The sequence below is a fragment of the Pinus tabuliformis genome, chromosome X (assembly GCF_031772625.1).
Source record: "Pinus tabuliformis cultivar Carrire ecotype Pingquan chromosome X, CPIR1, whole genome shotgun sequence".
Taxonomy (NCBI): domain Eukaryota; kingdom Viridiplantae; phylum Streptophyta; class Pinopsida; order Pinales; family Pinaceae; genus Pinus; species Pinus tabuliformis.
Window position 1 is genome coordinate 1,749,665,475 of NC_142308.1, and position 23,813 is coordinate 1,749,689,287.

General features: G+C 38.2%; 1 protein-coding gene across 4 annotated transcripts in view; it reads left to right on the forward strand.

Annotated features, from left to right (window-relative positions):
* The first annotated feature begins 16,525 nt into the window (after positions 1-16,525).
* LOC149146795 (2-oxoglutarate (2OG) and Fe(II)-dependent oxygenase superfamily protein) overlaps positions 16,526-23,813 on the forward strand; it is a 358,726-nt gene continuing 351,438 nt past the window's right edge. For 2 of the 4 annotated variants that reach the window (XR_016264573.1, XM_089448734.1), the window contains exons 1-2: positions 16,527-17,096; positions 17,232-17,351. Coding sequence is in view for 2 of the 4 variants with exons in the window: in XM_089448734.1 (XP_089304860.1) it covers positions 16,914-17,096; positions 17,232-17,351 (303 nt within the window). In the remaining 2 variants the exon portion in view is untranslated. Of the gene's footprint in view, positions 17,097-17,231; positions 17,352-23,813 lie in introns of all 4 variants that reach the window. The other 2 variants (XR_016264572.1, XM_089448733.1) reach the window with 2 other exon arrangements.

The following is a 23,813-nucleotide window of genomic DNA, read 5'->3' on the forward strand; positions in this document are numbered from 1 at the left end:
AATTGATGCCTTATCACAATAGATGCATTATCATCTATTAGTTCATATATTCATTCACATTTCTTGTACTAATCAAATAATGATGAGATCCATAACCAATGTTTGTTATAAACCATGCTTATAATTAGCATATAACCAACAACATGACAAATCTAGAGCAGTTGTAGAAACCACATATTAAAAAGTACATTTACATATGAAATTCCAAAGGAAAATGAGTTCTTATTAATGTATGCATAATCTAATCAAGTCAGGGACTTCCACGAACCACCCGACCATAGATTGGGCTGAACCAAATCTTTCTTTCAATCAATCACCCCCGTGTCATATTCTAAGCATGAACATGGGACTCACAACAGAACCATTCAAGGCTTCCTCATGCTTTATTGTATCCATCAATGGATTCCTAGGCCCGAAACCTTCATCAATACAACCAGGCTTCTCCACAATCTCACCATATCACTAGGCCCTAAACAAGCATGGATCCCTTCGGTTCTCTCCACCTAAACCGTGAGGAATTTGTCTATCTCTGCCTCTAGGATTTATTGTATATCCCACCATTCACCAGTCGAGGATTCCTTGGCCCAACGAGGCTCCACCCTCTAGGCTTTACTGTATATCTCGCCATTCACCAATTGAGGATTCCTAGGCCTACCGAGGGCATACACAATCAGGCTTTATTGCAATCCCACCTTCACTAATCCAGTGGTTCTTAGGTCACGTGTTTCTCCCCTGAGACCACCCCACTCAATTTCAAAATCATTTGACAATCCAACTGAACCAAACAAGAGAACCCTCATCACACCTTGGCTAACCAGAAATGGAAAGGCAAGGATGAAATCCACTGTCATACCCGAAAAAACCCATGCCAAAGGTAGCAAGAGAATAAAAGACACACATGCATGTACCATGCATGCAAAAATTACCAAGGAAATCATACATGTAACTCGATACCTGCAAGTAATCCCAATGTAGCTACTTGAATCCCACTCTTCCTTGCTTGAACTTTGCTTCCCTTTGCTTTATTTTCCTTCCTTTGCCTTCCTTCCTCCAATCCTAGAGTGCTCCAATAATACTCTAAGTGTCCAAGAGCATGAGAGAGAGAGAGAATAGAGAGAGAGCTCCCAAAATTGAACTAACAAAAGGTTGTGAGCTGATCCTCACAAACCTTTTTATTAATGAGGCCTCCATTTTCTTTAGTTTCCTCCTCACATGCAACCTATGACTTTTGACCTTCCTTTTCTCCTATTTCCACTATTTTCATAAATAAAATGCCAGTTTTTGCCTCTTGCCTTTCCAAAACCTTTGCCTTTACCTTTGCCAATTTCCTTAGCCACAATAAACCAAATGAACACCCATCCTAGGATGTTTTTCTCAACATTCAACTTGGAATAAGTGTCCCATGACCTTGGTTATTATTTTTCCTCTAACTTTATTACATGGAATTTTGACCGGGGTTGTTACAAAACCCTCCCCCTTGGGGGAACACTGTCCTCAGTGTTCAATGACACCTACAACCAACAAGACTGCTATAAGAAAAACATACTTCCCATGGAGCTTTATAACTTAGCTTGATACAGTATTTACAATGATCATCCTACTAAGAAGCAAACCAAAATGAGGAACATAACAACATGACACCCATACCGTTTGTTGGAACTTTATAACACAACTCATGGCAATATTTACATCCATATATATATCTACACACACACACACACCAAAACATATGCCAAAAACATTCGCTCAACTAGCGAATAGAGAAGGGTAGATAGCGCACATTTGATCTGCCATCTCCCATGTAGCTTCATCAGGCCTAAAGTGCTTCCATTGCACTTTAACCTACTCGATTGCTCGGTTCTGGAGCATGAGCATCTTTCTTTCCAAAATACACAGAGGTTCTGACTGGAATTCTCCATATGGCTCAACTTGCAATACATACCAGTTAATCACATGATCAACATCTTTAACATCTTAATAAATCACACATGGAAAACATCATGGACTTTCATTGTCAGAGGTAGTACAAGTCGATAGGCTACTGGTCCAATCCTTTCGAGAATCTTGAAAGGTGCACAAAATTGTGTCAGCTTGGCACATGATCAAATCCTCAAGGATCTCTTCTTGGGCATAATGGAAACTCCTTAAACAACTTATTCTAATCTACATAAATTTTATGTATGTCCTGTGATACCTCCATATTCTTCTTGATTACCTGCATTTCATGTTCCATTTTTTTCAACATGTCCGGTCCTATCAACACCATGTTCACTAGATCACTCCAACTGATGGGAGTATTACAACTTCGCCCATACAGTGACTCGAATGGACTCATCCTTAGTGACTCCTGATACCCATTATTGTAAGAAAACTCAACCAATGGAAGGTACTCCTCCAATATCCTCTGCTAATGCATCACAAACATCCTCAACATGTCCTCCAATATCCTATTGACCCTCTCTATCTGTCCATCCGTTTGCGGATGATAAGTTGTGTTGAAGGCCAACTCCATACCCAAACCTGCAAATAATGCTTTCCAGAATCTAGAAGTGAACTTAACATCCTTGTTTGACACAATATTCCTTGGAACACCATGCAACCTCACTACATCTTTAATGAAGACATGTGCTACATCACTAGTTGAATAGGTAGATTTCACTGGAATGAAGTGTGCTTCCTTTGTCAACCTGTCCACCATAACCATGATAGAATCATGTTGCCTAGATGTCCTCGGAAAACCTGTGATGGAATCCATGGAAATGGCCTCCCATTTCCACTTTGGAATCAGTATTGGCTGTAGTAATCCACCTGAATGCTTACATTATGCTTTTATTTGTTGACAATATAAGAATCTAGCTACAAAATCTGCCACTTCCTTCTTCAGCTTCGGCCAATAATAAAACTGCTTAACCATTGTCAATGTCTTCTAGTATCCTGGGCGGAATACGGTTTTGCATGGAATTCTTGCAAGATAGTGTTCTTGAGCTCACTGTCATTTAGCACATAGATCTTGTCCCAAAATCTGACCAAACCATCTGCTATGAGACGATAGTCCGCATCCTGATTACATGTACTCCGTTTTAACCTATGCCTAAGCTCCATGTACATGTCATCGAGTTGTCCAACCTGTAAAATCTGATCTTGTAAGTCTGTTCCATAAGAACTCATAGTTTCTATATGATTCGCCTGCGCTCTCCTGCTAAGAGCATCTGCAACCCTGTTTTCCTTTCCCTTAATGTACTAGATCTAAAAGTCAAACTCACTACACATGGCCAACCATTTAGCTTTCCTGGCAATTAGATTTAGTTGGTTAAGTAGATACCTCAATCCACTGTGATCGCTCATCAATACAAACCTCCTGCCAAGAAGATAGTGCCTCCACATCTTCAATGCATGGATGATCACTGCCAACTCAAGATCATGTGTCAGATAATTTTGCTCATGCTCATTCAACTTTCGTGACTCATAGCACACTACTTGACCTTCCTACATTAATACTCCACCGAGTCCTCTCTTGCAGGCATCTATACACACCACAAAATATTTGTTATGATCTATAATCTTTAAGACTAGAGCATTTGTCAACAACTGCTTCAATTGCTCAAAACTTGCATCACATTCCTCGGTCCATTCAAATTTCTTACCTTGTCTCTGCAGTGGCATAATAGGATATGAAATCTAAGAGAAGTTCCTAATGAACCTCCTATAATAGCCTGCTAGTCCCGTAAATGATCTTAACTCACCCACATTTTTAGGAACTGCCCACTCATTGATAGCTCTTATCTTCTTTGGATCTACTGTTATACCTTCCTTGGAAACAACATGTCTCAAGTAGTTTACCTCTGTCTGAAAGAAACTGCCTTTACTGAGCTTGGCATACAACTAATGCTCTCTTAGCAATCTCAACACTGCTGCTAAGTGTTCGACATGCTCTTCCTCATTTTTAGAATATATCAATATATCATCAATGAATACAATGACAAACTTGTCCAGATAAGGACACAACACACTATTCATCAAGCACATGAAAGTAGTTGGAGCATTAGTTAAACCAAATGGAATTACAACAAACTCATAATTCCCATACTTGGTTTGGAAAACAGTCTTGTAGATGTCCTCTTCTTATCCGGATCTCAAATCAATATTTGAGAACACTCCTGCTCCCTTCAACTGGTCAAACAAATCATCAATCCTCGACAACATATACTTGTTCTTGAGTGTTACCTTGTTTAACTATCTGTAATCAATACATAAACTAAGAGTACCATCCTTCTTCTTCACAAACAATACTGGTGCACCCCAAGGCGATACACTTGGCCTAATGTATCCCTTGTCAAGCATTTTCGTCAACTGCAACTTCAACTCTACTAACTTTGGTGTGCTCATCTTGTATGGTGCCTTTGATGCTCGTGTGCCCATGATACCAACTAAATAGAGAAATCCACTTCTCTATTAGGTGGCAACTCTGAAATCTCGGCTAGAAATACATCCTGAAACTGCTAGAATATCGAGTACCTACTCAATACCTCAGTATCCTCAACATCCTTACCTTTATCACTCAAAATATGTACTGCAAATAACACACACCCTGTTTTGTGACTACGGTTTGCATGCATAACTGTCACCATTCTAATTAATGTTGCCTTCTTCTTACCTTGCAAGATTCTTGGTTCTCCATTATCATCTAAGCACTCAATAGCCTTGTCATAATAGTCCACCTTAGTCCTGTGAAGATACTACCAGTACATACCCAAAATCCTATTATATGATCCCAATGATAGTACATTCAGTTGCGCTGAGGTAGGCATACTATTTAACTCGAATGCATAAGCTCTTACCCAATGATGAACTATCTTCTTTACACCTATAGCAAACTGCACTAACCAAGATTCTGCATGCACTTCTTTATTCAAATGACACTTATCCACCAGGTCAGGACTTACATTACTATAATTAGATCCAGGGTCAATCAAAATAGAAATAACTTGATCACAAATCTTACCGTCCACCTCGATTATAGATGCTTAGTGATCTGCCTGCCTATCATCCAGTGCTGCATAAATCCATGGAATTCTCTACCTAACATCCCCAACTGTCTGTGTGTCCTATGCACTGTAACTCTGAGGTCGACCACCCTAATTCTGTGGACAATCTCTCTTGAGATGCTCCTTACCACATGTCGAACACTGCAACAATACCTTACCATCACCTTTATTTTGTTGTTCTCCAGGATGAGGTCCATTAAACTTCTTGTAAGGTGCAACATTTTCTTTCTCACTTGCATCTTGAGGTCTTGTTCCTACCATTTACCTTTAGCCTTGTCTTTCCTTTTCCAACCTTGCTGAGACTCTGTCTTGCACTTTTATTTACAATGCTTCAACTTACCAATGACTTCTTCAAGTGACCGAGGCTCATCATATTCTATCTTATCTCTAAATGCTAATGCTAATGGCAATCCACTAACAAATCTCTAAACTTTGGCTTTCTCATCCTTAAGATACGGTACATACCTCAACAACTCCAGGAACTTAGTCGTATACTCATTCATCATCGACCCCATATTTAGCTCATAGAATTCCTTAGCCTTATTGTCGTAGTACCTCTTTGAAAAATATTTATTTCTAAAAAGTCTCTTGAATTCATGACAACTCAACTCTTTTTTCCTTATGTCTCTAACCCGCTTCACATATTCCCACCAGATGTTTTCTTTCCCTTTGAGGTTGAAGATATCTATTATGGGCTTCATATTGTCTATGTAATCATGCAACTCAAATAAATTCTTCATCCCAAGTAACCATGCATTTGCAATTTCTTCACATCTCCGTCAAAGGTAGGTGGCTTAGCTTTCTTGAACTCATTTGGAAAATATCCCCTGTCACTCCTCCTGTAAGGATGATAATGATGGTGACCATGATACTTGTCAGAACCAGTGCTAGAATAAAACTTTTGTCCATCACCTCTCCTCTCTGGGGTATCCAAGAACTTGCCATCTGTGATCGTGTCATCTCTATCTGGCCTGTGACCACCATGAGATCTACTACCATATGCCCCATTAGTCCTATCCTCCCACCCATGGTTGATCCTAAGCAGTCCATGTCTTTGCAATTCTAACAAACTCTGAAGGATTACTACATTAACTTCTGCTTGTTTCTCCTATGCCTAGATGATTTTGTCATTATCTTCTGTGCAACTTCTAATTTTTGCCTTCAAATTTCTCAATGTGTCTGCTAAGTCAAAAGAGTGCCCACCACCGTGCTGCTCATCTAATCCATAGGGAGAATCTCATGAACTATAGTCTACCATCTTGCTATTCATCCTTGATCTTCTTCCTGCAAGTATATCGTGTCATCTTATACCAAAAAATAACATAATCAACATACTTCAGTATAGTTCATGGGAGGATATCTCGTCTGCAAGATCAACCAGATTAGCGCAATACATGTATAAACATAATCATAGCATTATATAAACATCATCTCAACCATCATCCAGTTACCATGCATGACTATACCAACCACATACCATGACCTCATGCACGACAACTATAACCATGTCAATGTATGCATAATGACATATAGACACTGACATGCATAACAAGTGCATAACCGACACACACTCACGACAAATACATCCAACAACAACACCATCTACTTTCACATGGCGACACAACTAAAACCATGCCTACACAACATGTACATAGACCATAATCATAAAGAACACATATGCAACCGACATGTATGCATGGCCAACACATTCTACCCATCCAGTCCAAGGGGTGAACCATGCTCTAATACCACTCTGTAACACCCTCCTCCCACATTTACCCAAGATAATCAGTCGACTGGGGTAAACATGTGATGAAGGGTTACTATGATGTGATTCAACTACCCATGTATAGTTAAGGAAATAGAACTGACAAAATGAAACCAAACTGGCCTTTCTCAAGAACTACGAAACCTTCAGGAGATAACCAACCCTTCCAGGTGCCCAACCCCTAAGGAAACTTGTCATTTCGTTGAGCTAGACCTCCAGTCGCTCCCATGACAAGCCATTCATGCGACTAAGACCCTCCAGTCGCTCCCACAACAAGACGTGCATGCAATTGTGGCCTTCGCTAGCGACCCCAGATTTTGTGCCACTTTTTCAGGGCTAGGTCTCAGGCCTCTGCCCAGAACTTCATGAAACTTCCAAAAATGATAAATAACAATGAATTAAAGCTACTAATGCAAACATTAGTACAAGGACTTGACCTAACCCCTACTAGCCATGACAGGAATTTCATCAAACATATCACAAACATGTAATCTACAGGTCATAACCACATATCTGAGCATAGGGGTCTCATACTTATCTGAGAATCGTCAAGAAGAATTGATTCCTTATCACAATAACTACATTATCATATATTAGGTCATATATTCATTCACATTTCTTGTACTAATTAAATCATGATGAGAGCCATAACCAAAGTCTGTCATAAACCATGCTTATAACCAACATATAACCAACAAAATGACAAAGCTAGAAGGACCGTAGAAACCACATATTACAAGTACATTTATACATGGAATACCAAAGGAAAAGGAATTCGTATTAATGTATGCATAATCCAACCAAGTCAGGAACTTCCATGAACCACCCGACCATAGATTGGGCTAAACCAAATCTCTCTTTCATCCAATCAGACCCTGTGCCATATTCGAAGCATGAATATGGGACTCACAATAGAACCAATCAAGGCTTCCTCAAGCTTTACCATATATCCACCAAGGGATTATGAGGCCTGAAACCTTCACCAATATAACCAGGCTTTACCGCAATCCCACCGGATCACTAGGCCCTAAACAAGCACGGATGCCTTTGAATATCTCCACCTTAACCGTGAGGAATTTCTCTGTCTCCACCTCTAGTCGTTACCGTATATCCTACCATTCACCGGTCAGGGATTCCTAGGCCCAATGAGGCTCCACCCTCTAGGCTTTACCATATATTCCATCATTCATTGGTTGAGGATTCATAGGCCTACCTAGGGCATACACAATCAAGATTTACCGCAATCCCACCTTCGTCGGTCCAGGGATTCCTAGGCCTTGTCTTTCTCCCCTGAGACCACCCTACTCAGTTTCGAAACCATCCGACAATCCAGCTCAACCAAGCAAGAGAACCCCATCACACCATGGTTATCCAGAAATAGCAAGGTAAGGCTGAAAGCCACTTTCATACCTACTAAACCCATGCCAAAGGCAACAATAGAACCAAAAACACACATGCATGTACCATGCATGCGAAAACTAGCTAGGAAATCATACATGCAACTCGATACTTGCAAGTAATCCTGTTATAACCGCTTGAATCCCGCTCTTCCTTTCTTGATATTTGCTTCCCTTTGTTTTCTTGTCCTTCCTTTGTCTTCTTTCCTCCAATGCTAGAGTGCTCCAAGAATATTCTAAATTTCCAAGAGTATGAGAGAGAGAGAGAGAGTAGAGAGAGAGCTCCCAAAACTGAACTGACAAAATGTTGTGAATTGATCTCAGAAGCCTTTTTATTAATGACGCCTCTATATTCTTCATTTTCCATTATTTTCCTCCATTTTCCTCCTCACATGCAACCTCTGACCTTTCACCTTTCTTTTCTTCTAATCTCCATTATTTTCATAAATAAAATGCCAATTTTTTACCCTTTCGTTTCCAAAACCTTTGCCTTTGCCTTTTCCAATTTCCTTAGCCATAATAAAGCAAATTAACATCCATACTAGGATGTTTTTCCTAACATTCAACTTGGAATAAGTGTCCCACAACCTTGGTTATTATTTTTCCTTTATTAACTTTATTACATGGAATTTTGACCAGGGTTGTTACACTGTTGTATAGCTTATTAAATATTTTTATGAACTCCGTGACATCCTCATTATGTTTTTTCTTTACTGCATTGAACTCAGTCAGGAAATACCCATGGTCTTTCTTCTCTCCCCATTTATACATAAAAGTGTTCTCCAATTCCCCCCACATGTTAATTGAGTTATTTGGTAACGTTTTAAAACATTTTCTAGCCTCCCCATCTAAGGATTGAACAAATAGCCTGAGGACTACATCCATGTGGTCTATATTCAAGTTGTTAGTGAATGCACAAAAGACTTTGATGTGTTTTGGGGCTGAGATATCATCTTTTCTAGTGAACCTAGGAAGGAGCTTAAGAGATTATTGGGGCATTCCATTTAAAGGATGTTGAATACTAAGTGGGGTGTATCTGTTAAGTAGAAAACTAGGGAGAGCTATATTTTACAGCAGAGGTTGGAAAATATTTGCAATATGTCCTAGTTGAGGAGATGGGTGTATTGCACTAGATAATATTTGGTGCAAGATAGTAGTGGGAATTTGAGATGGACCGGTACCAAGAATATCTTTGACCTCTTCTACTTCTGGGAAAGTATGATGTGCAAAAGGATAAGAGTTGATAAAGGTTTCTTTAGACTTAGGTATTAAGAATATAAAGCCACGTGGAGGAAAACATTAATATGAATAAGTCTTTGGACGAAGTTTCAATGTATTTTACCTCAACTCTCTAAGAGTAGGAAGTCGAGGCCTATGAGGTAAACACATCAGAATATGGAGTTTTTGGAGTTCTTTCCCTCTAGATTCTCTTGGAGACGATTCTTTTTGGGTGAAAGACAGGAGCAGTTTTCTGCTACGAGATGTCTAAACGAGTATGAGGCCTCCTAAAAGCCAAGGTTAGAGCTTAATGACTTTGCTTGGTGAGAGATATAAATCCACACTTCCTTTGCTCATGGTACAAAAGGAATGTTCAAAAATCATACCCAGGGAAATATATTCTAATTTGTTCCCCAACAACGGTGCCAAAAGATGTAGTGGCTCCTAGAGACAACCCCCAGGTTGAGTTTAACGGTCAGTGCCTAAGACATCTTAGAGTTTGTTGAAGATAATTCATTTTTTCTTAAGAGTTACAAATATAAAAGGATTTGAAATTGGTTTATTAATCATACTAAAAAACCAAGCATATTACGCACATTTAAAATATTTGTTCCAAATAAATAAAGTTCAGCCATGGTGGCCTACACACAAATAATGAAGCTTCTTTAGTTGTCATAGTATAGGTGAGGGGAAGAAAGGAAGAAATAAGTCTGGTGCAGAGGGTTGGTTAATAGAGTCCTGTGCACTAAACTTCAACAAAGCAATGTATAGACAAAGGAAATGAAATTAAAAACCATGGAGCGCACTTTAAGGCTTTCAATCTTATATTTAAAGGTACCATATGCCATAACATGACTGGATTAATCTGACATACAAGATTGAGTTCCAACAACTACAATTACATGATTTCTAAGAGGAAACAAACACATATGAAAATGATACACAAAACAAAGAACACCTACTCCACATATCAATGCTTGGAATCAACAAAACTTCTTCATTAGTCTTTAGAATAACATACATATCTTTAAGCCTCACAAATTGTCGAATTTGCAGAAATATTGTAGTCTCTTGAATAAAAAATCAAACCCTTACAAATGAGTTACTCTTCCCTTATATAGGAAGAGCCCTAACAAAACAATTACTAAAAATTATTATATTGTGACAGTTGGCTAAACTAATCGGTTGTGCCAGCGTGCTGAATGCCTAACCGTTCTAATCATTACATAACAACTTAATTCTTTCTTGAAAATAAAACATATACAAAATTTTCGAAATGGCAGAGATATGATATGATTCTTGATAAGGAAGAATCTTTAATTTTGGCTCGCTTGATCCTTATAAGTGGTCGTGGGCTCCACCACCCTAATTCGCGGTGGGTTGATTAAATGGTCACACCTTTTCCATAAAAACAGGTTTGGTATGGGACTATGAATAAAGGTATTGTAGGTTATCCTCCAGTTTGTGAGCTCCATATAATTCGAATTGTCGATGAACAAGGTCTTTACTAGCCACAACAACTGGAAGTCCCTTTGTAAATAGTTTACTATGGTCCTCCCCTTGAGAGTGACAGTCTTCTCGTGTGACAAGTCCACTTTAATTTTGGCCTCAACTAACAATTGTTCATACTGCTCCCATGGTAGTAGTTGGCCCTAGAAATCCCAACAACTGGGTAAGCCCGCTCTGGTCCTCTGGTCAAAATTAGAATTGAATTTAGCAACTGCCCTTGCTATCTCACTCACACATGATTGAGCCCTATCCCTTGCTTCTTTCTTTTAAATCACTTTGGCGATTTCCATGATTACTCCAGTCCTATCAATGATGTCTATGATCCTCAGTTCATCAGCTATTTTTTCATTAAGGAGTTTGGTAAACCTCTCAGCAATGTTAACCTTCTTAACATTCTCCTCTTTAGCCAACAAGACAAAGAACTCGATGGTCTTGACTGCAACCTTCTGTTCTGCAATCAACTTCAGATGTTCCCAAATTTTCTTCATTTTTGAGATGATATCTTCCCATATTATTTGTCTAGCTTCAACAAAGGCGATATTGGCCTTCAACTTTCTCTTTAGCGCTTTGATCTCATCCCGCGTTGCCTAATACTTGCTATTGATTTGATCTACACTTACCTAGGTGTACTAGATTTGTTTCTCCTTATTTTCCAGCACGTGTTTAGTGTTTTCCAAGTTGATATGAACCTTTTTTAGCTCACTCTTTGATAGTTGCAACTCTGAGAGAGCCCTAGTTAACTGCTCAGAAGGATTTTTCCGGTTGTCTAGTATAACCATGGCACATATATGGGATTCTATTTGTTGTTGTAGCTACCTCATCATTCCTCTCAATTATCTCCCTAGCCAAAATTTCCTTCTCGTTTTCAACCTGAGCCAGCCCCTTGTTCTGCACATGCTCTATAGCAGGAATTTTAAGTTGTTGCATCAATGATTGTATTTTTTATTGTTAGCCCTTGATGATGGCCTCTATAGTGGCCTTATCATTGGGATCCACCTCCAACTTGATGATTAATTCTTTGTAGCCTTCATTTTGGAGATGAAGGGCTCTTAAGTTCGCTGTTTCTTGTTTTACCTTAGCAGTTGCTTTCTCCAGCAGCTTCTTGGCCTCGATGATGATCAAGGCTCCCTTACTTAATTCACCATATATCATCTCCCCTGCCTACTTGTGTAAATTAGTTGTCTTGTAGGGGGACATTGGTCAGGTTTAGGGACAAATCCACCGTTTTGAATTGTGGTCCAGAAGGGAGGGACTGCAATGCAGGATGATATAGGCAGAGCTTCATCTGGCTTCTTTCTAGGTCCATAGCGACCATAAAAATAGAAACGAAGGTCGGATAGGTTTAAAGGGCAGAAGGGGTTGTGAATTTTCCCTTCGATGACCATGAGGGGTTCAGTGTGACTTGATGGTTTTGGTTGTTGTTTCTTAGGGGTTTTTGATGAGGCCTTTTTTAATTTGAGCATAGTGACCAATTATATAGGGACGAGAGAACTGAGAATTACCTAGTGAGCAGAGGAACCTTAAAACTGATGGTGCTCAAGATTCCTTAGGCTGTGGGAATTCAGTTAGAGGTAGCTCACGAATATAGGTGCTAACAAATGGAATGGCTGGTGCACATGACATTTTAAGTAGAAAAGTTTTAAACTGCAACATTCGGCATGCAGGGGATATTGGTCATTTGACGAGCGTTTTAAGCAATAAAATAAGTAGATGACGTGGGCGGAAGACATGTGACAGAGATGGGTTGGATGGAGGACAAGGGAGGAAGGATTTATATCAACTTATTTCTGCGCTCACTTGCCATGCTCGCTTGATAACAATCCCAGTGGCGGATGTGGTTGCCACGCTGCCCTGATAGGCGACGAGTCCTTTTAACCTCCCCGATGGGGTGCCCAGGAGGAGTTAGAGGTAAGGCTCACCCCCCATAATCAATCACAACTATTGATTTACAAATAATGCTTTGTTGACTTTGACTTTCCACGGGGGCCAACGCTAGCTTAACGGTCACGCTTATTCACTCGCCAAAGCTCGTTTCGGGCGAGGTTACTATATGATGGGTGATGATTCTTTCCATAGGTGGCTACCCCTTAATCATTTATATCTGAGACATGTGGAAGGTTCATTGCCACTTGGTGACTTCTCCATGTTGAGAACAATACTAGATATTGCTGAGCTAGAACTCAGATTCTCTTGCGCCCTTCCCCCTAGTACCCAACTCCTTTTATAATGCAATTAGAAATGGTTACGAGGCTCTTGGCCTTTCAGGGTATACCGTCTGGATGATGACATGCCAACTTCAACTGAGCCATGTATCGATCTTTGATCGATCCAAGTGTCAGTGATATATGGGCCCTTAGGGTACCTGAAAACTTCAAAACTGCCTGCCACATGTCCACCTCCCAACAAGCGATTGTTGACATCATCTCTGCCCAATGATACGTTGCTACCCATGGGGTCGAAAGAGAAAGATGGGACCTCGACTCTTTGCTGCAAAATGGTCTAATCCCGGATCCTTCGAGAATTGATTTAGCAAAGTGTCACGAGGATCCGGGGTCGCGAGGTCTGGGCCTTCAATTTCTGTTGTGGGATTTCGTCAATAGACACCCCTATTCAGAAAACTGACAAATTTCTAGTCTTTGGTCCCCAGAGCTTCTCATAATTGATTTTATGATGAGTCGCGGGATTCCGGAGTTTCAGGGCTTTGACTCTCACGAGCTCCTCTTTGACTATCCTCATCTTTTGATCCCAGTGGCCAATTTAAGACGTTCATATTGTTAGCAAGTTCTTCCCGAGCACTTGCTAATTGAGTGGGCCCATCATGGCCTTCGAGCTCATTTGTTGCTCTAAAAATGGGTCCAATCTTTACTATGTTTTGCACCCCACTCCTTCGGTTTGTAAAACTTAAGAAAAACCAAAAGGAGAGTACAACATAGCATTTTCTTTGTCTTGTTCCACCTCCAGTTCTCATCTCATATTGATTTTGGAGTTATAAATGTATACATTCTATAGAAAATACCTCGAATTTTACAAAATTTGGCCTTCTTTACAAATTTTCAAATAGACAAAATGAAAATTAGCCTATATTGGGGCCAGGCTCCTCCTCATTATCTAGGATTACTAGTGTCCTGTTCAAATCTATCCTAGAAGGTTGACGACTACTAGAGTTAACTAAAGAAGATGATGGTACCGAAGTAGAGTTGGGTTGTGTGTAATATCAATAACAAACTAAGCAAGCACAATATAGTGAGAATGAGATTATTTATGTTATATAATGCATTTAATTAAAACAAATCATATATGTATATTTTGCTTTTTTTTTGCTTTTTTTTTTTTTTATGTAGATTTTTTTTTTTTTTTTTTTTTTTTTTTTTTTTTTTTTTTTTGAAAGGTAAAAGTTTCAAATATAGGCTGAATATGGAATGTGTTATACATCTCCCTAATACTGGGTTGGAGAATGTGCCTCTAAAAGCAATAAGGTAATTCAAAAAAATAATTGTTTACATTTAAAACATTTCAACTAGTTTGAGCATTCTACATTTTGACCCTTTTATGTAATTTTTCTTTGAAATACCGCAAAAAAATATGCATTCAAAACAAGTCCTTAAATTGGGTTATGCAAGCAACCTATTTGAAAACACATTCTACATCTAAATGTTGTGTTTTCATAATCCAATACTTGGGACCATTGAAAGTTTTTTCTATTTCAAATGGATGCGATTACGTAGACTTTTACTAAGGTCTATATCTACACAAATTTTGGCAAAAGTGAAGATACCTTTTATTGTTATGTCAAGATCCATGTTTTTGAATTTTCACAAAGGATTTCCAATATCTCTCTAGAACTCGATGGTGTCAAAAGGGAAGAGGGAGGTTTGGTAATCTCAACCAAATTGACATTATTGTGACTACCATGCTTGTGGTGTCAAAGTCTGGGAACCATACGGTAATAAAGAGCCTCGCCTTGACCCATAACCATGACCCATCATTTAGGACTTTCTCTAAATGTTCCTATGTTTCAAATTTAACTATGAAAAACCCTTTTGGAAATAAATAGATGTTACAATTGGGTGTCCAGGAAGAATAAATTGATTGGTGTAAATCTTCAGATATCGGCTAAAAACTGTTAAACTTGCATATTATAGTCAAGGATTGAAAAAAAAATAAAAATAAAAATAAATAAATATATAAAAACAAGTTTACCTCTATGTTTTTAACTTCCATGGCTCGAGCTTGTTCCATTTATTCGATAATGTAGGTCTTGGCATATTTTGGATTTGATCTGCGGGAATGGAAGCCTTCTCTTTCATTGCATCCTTGAATGAGACTGATCCATTAGGATTTAGAGAGCTTGAAACTCCACCCATTTTTCCCAGATTTAATATTATGGTGGAGTTCCTTTCAATGCAGTAATCTTTTAACTGAAAGGAGTCCCGTAAAATTTGTCCTTCATATAACAAACATTGAAGTATTGCAGGGATACCTAATTTGTTTTGGATACTTTGCTTCATGTTTTCCACCAGATTTAAGCCCCACATCGAGAAGATAGAGGTCTCCCCGTTGATATTTCTTAGGAAAATTTGTAGATTTTCCTTTGTTGCCATTTTATTGATCATATCTAGAAGAGAGGGCTTGCGAGTTTTCCACTAGAGGAGCGGATACCTTGAGCCACAGGATGTGAAAACGTGTAGAACCAGGTATGCATACCAAGTCCACCACCACTCTCCTGGACTTGACAATCCTTTGCCACCATTGCAAAGTTGGACAGACCCCCTCAACCATAGATCCAAAACAAAGGATTCCCACTGCGAACCAATGGTCACCTCCGAACAAAGCCAATGCGAAATAGTGGGGTCCATGGCTGATCTACACTAAGCGGATGGAAAATCCACTATCAAACTTCATTTATTCCACCTTCCCTACGTGTACGACCACATATCATCCAACCTTCATCTATTGCATTGAGAGAAACCCAACTCCACACCTTCGATCTAGACATCAATTGGGAGATAGCACAAGATTTGAACCCAAGAGTTCCAATTCGATAAAACTTCTTTTCCACGACTATTAATAATTGAACTACCCTAAAGAGAGAAATAGTTTACACATATTATAATCACTTAAAATTATATAAAAAATTAACACGTATAAACATAAATAATTATTTACGCATATAAATTTAACACGTATAAACATGAATAATTATTTAGACACATTATAATCACTTAAAATTATATAAAAAATTTAACACGTATAAACATGAATAATTATTTAAAATTTCTAACATTAAACTCTTTTTATTCCTCATTTTCATGTGTGTGATTTATTATGACGCATATTAAAATTTAATATTGTAGATATTTGTAATGATGTACTTCAAGTTCAAGCATGGCAAATGTGGAACTCCGGATTGAAATTGTTTTAGCCTTTAGATTGATGAGTTATATAATAATGTTTTGAAACTTAGTTTTATTTTGAATAAATATTTTTTGATATATTCTTTTGAATTTTTGCATAATAAAATTGATATATTTATTATAATTTTTTCTCCTTTTATGTTTTAATTTTCAACACCTGGCTAACCATTGGATGATCTATCTTGATTCCGTGGGGCACTAAGTTCAGATTAAAGCAGGTTGATAAAAACTTGCCACCACTAATAGAAATTCCATTGTCAGTGGGAATCTACTGGGCAAATCCCCGAGTCGCCTCCTCCATGATAACAGACCAGATCTGGCTTGACCATATTTGGCAAATAACAAAAGCAAAGCAAAAGTTCAACATCCCACCGAAGATTTCGAAGATAATATATTCCTGTTTCACATTCCACACGCCAGGGTGTGACAACACTTTTCCATGGATTGACTGACAATCTGAACATTTCTTCCATTTGAAGCATATTTTTGAATGCGGCAAAATGCACGTTTTGGCTGCAAATAATTCTCTTTCTCTTTAAATCAAACGAAACTCTTTCTCTGCATGTATCCCGGTGATCCTGGTCGAGATTTGGGAGTAATTTGTAGCAGTAGTAATCCTGTAGAAATGAGGACTAAAGCAAGAGGGAAGTGGGGCCTTCATACCAAGGTTCCCATGCCAGCGGTGGCGGTTTTATGCACACTATTCTTTCTTGCAGGTCTTTTCGGATCAATGTTCATCTCTCAGGTACTTTCTGCTTTAACGACTTTATAAATAAAAAATCCGTTTATTGGTTTTCGAATTCCATGTGTCCCTAGTGGGATTCGAACGTTTGTCAGTAAAGCGATCGCATGAAGCTTTTGCATTTTCACCTTTTTGCAGGACATTCCCGAGCAAGGGCCCCGGTTAAAACTGCGCGAGTTATCAGACGAGGAAAGAGATCTGGGCACCATTTCGCACGGCGAAACTGGAGAGAGCTCGATCACATCCATACCCTTTCAGGTGCAAGAATTTTTCTAGCATTTAGGGTCTCCAATTACCGTAAAATGTCTTCGGAAGAATCAGAATTATGTGATGTTCATTACTGACGGACCCCTTAGGTTAACTTTCTTTTTGACGTCTATTAGGAATCGCGTTACATTGCTTTCAAAGTGGTCCATAATCTGATATCCCTGTAACAGATTCCACGAGAGTTGTTTTCCGTCCGTATTATTTTAGATGTACATATAATTTTAAGTTTGATTAAGTTAGAGCCTTAATCACAACTTTTACTCGAGGGTAAATAAAACATATAAAACATATGGTAGTGTTATTTTTTGGGTTTTGGTTTAATCAGAAAGTGGCAAAATTGATCATAATTCATTTGCTCAGATTCTTATTGGTTTAATTAAAAGGAGAGCAAAGATTCTTATTGCTCAATTAAGAACTAACTCACATGACCTAAAGAAGTTTGGGAAGAACGAGTGTGTACTTTTTGCACTTCTGGGGTAGTGGAACCAGAAAAGCATTTCATTTTGGAATGTGATGCTTTCAGAGACTTCAGAGATAGTTATGGCAGTGTGTTAGCATCAATTCCTTGGCATTGTCTTTTCAGTGACGGGGATGTTAGAAGGTTGGGTCAGCTTATCATCAATTTGAGTAAGAGAATGATTGAATTGCAAAAGGCAAAAAACAGGGAGGTTGGTAGTCCCATAGGCTATTTTTAGTCTCGTGGACGTTAAAATATCATTCATTTGTCAACTTATCACTTGCGGCAATCTGTGAACTCATCACCGTCGTTTAAGAATACCATGCCACTTGAAATGACTCGCTGGTGGTCCAAAATAGTGCAGACTCACTCTTGGGAGATGCCTTCATGTGTTGAGTCATTAACTTGTTTTCTTGCGTTTGAGGAAGGCGAGCTCTTAGCCAATTAGAGGCAGTTTTAGGTCTTACTATAAGATCAAAAGATGATTTCACCCTAGATAGTCTCTGCAAGAAAACCAATGCCCCTTGTGGTCATCGTTGAGGTTACCTCTAATGGGGTGATATGGTTTCTGATAACATCTTGTCTTAGTCCCCTACACGAGATCGTATACAATTCTTATTCACAATTTAATCTCTTGGAGGGATAAAGCTAATGATAGTTAAAGAAATAAATTCAATAAATTACACAATTTTAAAATGCACAAATTAGTGGTTTTACTAATAATATTAATGGAAAGTGCACATTTGCAACATAATTTGAATGCCTAACACCCCCAAAACCATATGGTATTTGAGGAAAAAAGAAACAATTTTTAACACCTTGTGTGGTTTGGTCAAAGGAACTATTTACTGACTTGGTGGTGTTTTGTTTGTTTCAATAATGTCAAAAAGAAAAAGGAATTAACTTATTAAGACTAGTATGGGCAAGTACATCATTTGTTTTTGTTATTGTGATTATAGGAAAAGTAAAACTAACATTGATCTAAATTGATCTTTGAAGATTTGAAATCATAGAGGTTAATTGTCTAATCAGGATTGGATCATTATATTGTTTTTCATCCATCTTGATGCTTTAAGAGTGGGAAAAATGGAGGAATCAATTCACAAGACCATTGTTACCGGCGAGACCTAGTTCGGCGAATTGGTGTTTGAAACCTTTTGGGAGAATTTTGAGACATCAAATAGGTTTTTTTGGGGGTAAAACTTTATCGCTTTAGCTCCACATTTTTTCCCTATTCTACACACAAAGACCTTTTCAATGGTGCAAGAATTGCCTCAATCAGAGTTCATATGCAAAAGTTTTATCATTCGGAAGTTGACCTTCCAATTTGTCCACCATAATTCAAGAGGATGCCATGTCAATCCCCATTGCTCATGGAAAAGGGGCTAGCCATGTGATCATGTGTAGAGTACTTGTGGAATTTTGCCCTAGCTTTCCTATAGGCAACTAGGGTTTATAATAAATTTTCCTTTATTGTTCAAAAACTAATTATCCTAGCTCCCAGTAAATTATATGAAAACCATATAGAACAAGGCTACAAATTGTATGCAAAAATAATGATCCAAAATTCAACTGTTCGAAAAAATCCAACTAGCTCCAATGCAATTAAAAAAATAATTCAAAATATGATTCATCCATTAGACAATGTTATGTATATAATTCATATAAAAAACAAGAAATATAAATATAAATAAATAATAATAAATAATAATTAATTAACTAATGGTTAGTTAGTTAGTAATGAAGATGCATGTCTTAGAGACATGACCACTCATGAAAGGGCATCTGCCTAGGGTATATAAGCAGACCCTCATTCTCATTTGTAATTATCTCATATCTCATATCAATTCTTATATAATATTCAATATACAGTTACATGTCTTACAATGGACATTTACGTCTTTGAAGTATTTTAAAGATTTTCATTGCGTATACGAACCTTGTTCGTTACAGATTCACTAACAATTGTCCGAACTATATTACTTAATTCTAACTTGGAGAGACCGCCAACTACGATTAAGCTTCAGTGGACCCAATTACTCTACTCTATTTTGATGCGATTCAGACCAAAATTATCTACATGATGACTTGACCTGCGACAGGTAACCGTCTGCAACAATATACTTCAGCTCAAAATTTCTTCATGAGATCTAGCTTCAAGTCTCGATTTACTTTAGAAAGGGGTCGATCTTGACTTGATGAATTTTGCTGTGTTTGGCTAAAGTCGCACCATTTTCCAACCTTCAATTTCCATGCAAAAAGTTTATTTCTTTATTACAAGGGGGGCCATAAATATTACATCGCTCACATTCGCTGCAGGGATCATCAACGACTAAGATGCAGGCTAGCTATGGAGTAATTCGATTCAAGATACCAAACTCATCCCAATGACTCAAGGGCTTCGTGTCTCGGGCATATTAAGTAATTCAACTACCACAAAGTACGACTATGTCTACAGGAATCTCTAGAATTTAAACCCTCGCCTTGATCATTGTAACTTCGCACCACTTCAGACCCCTGCAACGTATAATACCCTAAACACTGTCATGCACCTGGCCTTAGGATTTTGGAACTCGCAGGGCCTTAGAAATTCGTCCAAATTAGGGCTTGCGGCTTGCTGTACAAAGGCTTGTCTAGGCATTAAGTTCAAAGAAGGGATTCAACCTTCTTCAAAGACTTCACTACTCCTTTAGGAAGAGAAATTCCTCTGCTAGAACAGGTAGACAAATAGACAATGCAAAGAGTTTTAACAATTAGGGTGGAATCTTGCACACCGAAATTGATTGGGAAGAAGGGGTCTTAAAACCCTCAGAGCTAAGCTCAGAAAAACAGATGAATTGATCCACAAGATGATGCCTCATTTGATCTCAACCCTTTTCTATTTATAAACTTTCAATGGGCTCCAACAAAGTGAGGAGTTGTGTGTGTAACCCCTAATTTAACCCCAACCAACCCAATTTTTGCCCAATATTGCCCCATCATAGGAAAAATTGGGTTTTTACCCCTTTAATAGGATTATAGCCTACGAGGTCAAATAGGCTATTATGTCCTCCATAATCCCTCAATTTGGAGAGGACATTACAGTCCCCTCTTCCGAAAATTGCTTGCCCTCAAGCAAATGTAGACTTGGGTGCTGTAAAATCTGTTCCCCTTCCCAAGTGCCGCTCTCCTCTGGTAAATTCTTCCATTTAATAAGGTATTTTGGAATTACTCATCTTCTTAACTTCTTTTCTTCTACGACCATGATTGTTTCTGGAATCAATTCTAGTTGTCCTTCTTCGTCTAATGGAGGCAATTTGATAGAGTTGGTTACTTGTTGTCCCACAACATTCTTGAAACATGACACATGAAGACATTATGGTTATGCTGTAGCTCAACAATTCTAACTCATACACTACTTCATCAATCCTTTGGAGAACTTTGTAAGGTCCATAAAACCTTTGTTTCAACTTTTCTTCACTGCTTTTCTTGAGTGTAAATTTTCTATGGGGATGCAATATCAAGAAAATGAGCTCTCCTACCTCAAAAATGTGTTTTGTTCGATGTTGGTTTGTGTACATCTTTTTCTGATTTTGAGTAGCTTGCATGTTTTCCTTGAGTACCTTGATAATGTCCTGTCTCACTTGTATCAAATCTTTAGCAATGGCTGCCCTACTGTCTCTAAAAATCCCATCGATAAAGGATGGTGCATCATATCCATATAGCGCTCTAAAAGGCGTCATCCCAATGGATAAATGGTGAGTGGTATTGTAGTAATGCTCCCTAAGGTACAACCATTTGATCCATGCTTTTTACTGACCTATCACATAATTATGTAAGTATCTTTCAATCCACTTATTCACAATTTTTGTCTGCCCATCTATTTGTGGGTGATAACTAGTGCTAGGGGTTAATTCTGTCCCCACTAGCTTGAAGAGCTCCTGCCAAAATGCACCCATAAACCTGCTGTCCCGATCGCTGACTATATTTTTGGGCAGTCAATGAAGTTTGAAGACTTCTTTGAAGAAGAGTTATGCTACTTGTTTGGCCGAATAATCAATTGAGATTGCAAAGAAGTGCGCGTATTTTGTCAACTTGTCCACCACGGTATAAATACAATCTTTGCTTGAAATCCATTGAGATGCTCTCCCATTTTTGTTCCGGAATTAGTAGAGGTTGGAGAAGACCTACCAGAAGTGTATGCTTGACCATATTTTGTTGGCATATCATGCATTCCTTGACGTATTTCATAACATCGTCATTGAGACCTTTCCATGAAAATCGTTCCCTAATTTTCCAGTAGGTTTTGAAGAACCCCTCTGGTGTTAAGCTGATGGAATGTGTTAGGTCCCTATACTACTAGTGTAGCCCATTATTGTTATTGTTAGTGTAGCCCCCTTATTGTTATTGTTGTGCCCATGTAGTCCACTATTGTTATTATTGTGCCCCATAGAAGCCCACTATTGTTATTGTTGTGCCCTTACATTATTATTGTTATGTAGGCTTTGATTATATTGTGACCCCTTAGACTCCTATATATAGAAATGAGGTCTTATCATTTGTATCATTCAAGCATTGTTCATTTATGTGATCTAACGGAGTTGCCCCCTCAAAGAGGCTAATTTTGAAGCCGTTGATCTATCTCTTTTTTGATCTGGTTACACAACATTTGGTATCAAAGCTTTGGATTCTAGGGTTTCGCTACTTCAAATAGGCCATCGTGGAATTTTCGCTATAACTTTTTTTCTAAGAAGCTTCAGAAGTTGAAATTGCAACTACGTGGAGCCGAAATCTTGGTGAACTTCTTGTACGAATTCCAGATCTTGTCTCGCTTTATTTTCGAAAATATGATCTGAGGAAGTTAGGTTTTTTGCATGCTTCAGAATTCCATCTCAAACAGGTGACCTAGGGAAAATCGGCATAACTTTCTCTCTGAGCATCAGATTTGAATTTCGTAGTTTTTTGGGTATCATTTTCTGGGCTGAAGATTGAAACAGTGACACGTGGCACACCATACAAGTTCGCTCTACTGAACCATTCTATAATCAGGTCATCGTGGGAGATTGGGCATAACTCTTTCTTGAAGAATCCAATATTGGTCTGACTTGTTGGGTTAGAAAGAAGACTTAAAGGCCTACTATAGGAAGAAAATTCAGATCTTGGATATTCGCAATTACAAAGATACAACATTTGCAATATATAGCTCCTAAAAAGCAAGAAAAAGGTGTGTATTTTTTAAATTTTTCATAACTTTTGTTTGAAAAATCAGTTTGAAGTGATTCAAAGGGCATAGTGAAGCATATATATCATTGTTTGATTTCAAAATTCCTCGAAACAAAAAAATGGACACACCTAGTAAGCAACCAAAAATCTCTTCTATGACACATGAAGAAGAGGAAGAAATGCAGCATGATATATCAGAATTATGAGACCAAGTGCAACAAATTTCGCTCTCACAAAGAGTAACCAAAAATTAAATGGAAGATAAGATGGATGGTTTAAAATCAGACATGGAAAGTTTGAAGGATGGATTAAAAGCAGACATGGAAGGTTTGAAGGATGGTTTAAAAGCAGACATGGAAGGTTTGAACTTTGAAAGAATGTTTGACAAAGTTGCTACAAGAAAATGTTTCCTAATGACGAAAAGATATTAGATGAAACTCATGACGAGAACAAAAGAAATGTTAATCATGATTTCATAGACTAACGTTGGATTGGAGACCCACCATATTCCAAAGATCGATACGAGGAAGTTTGACGGCAAGGATCCAGTAACATGGATACTATAGATAAAACAATATTTTGATCTCCATAATGTGCAACACACTTAAAAGGTACGCATTGCAACTTTATATTTAGAACCCAATCAATTTGTATGGCATCGATGGCTTTGTTCTTGTAAACCACTTGTCACTTGGTCAATTTTTACGGAGAAAATGATAGCACATTATGAAGATACAAAGAGCAACACCTTCTTTAGCCAATTGATAAATCTCAAACAAAAGGGTTCAATGGCG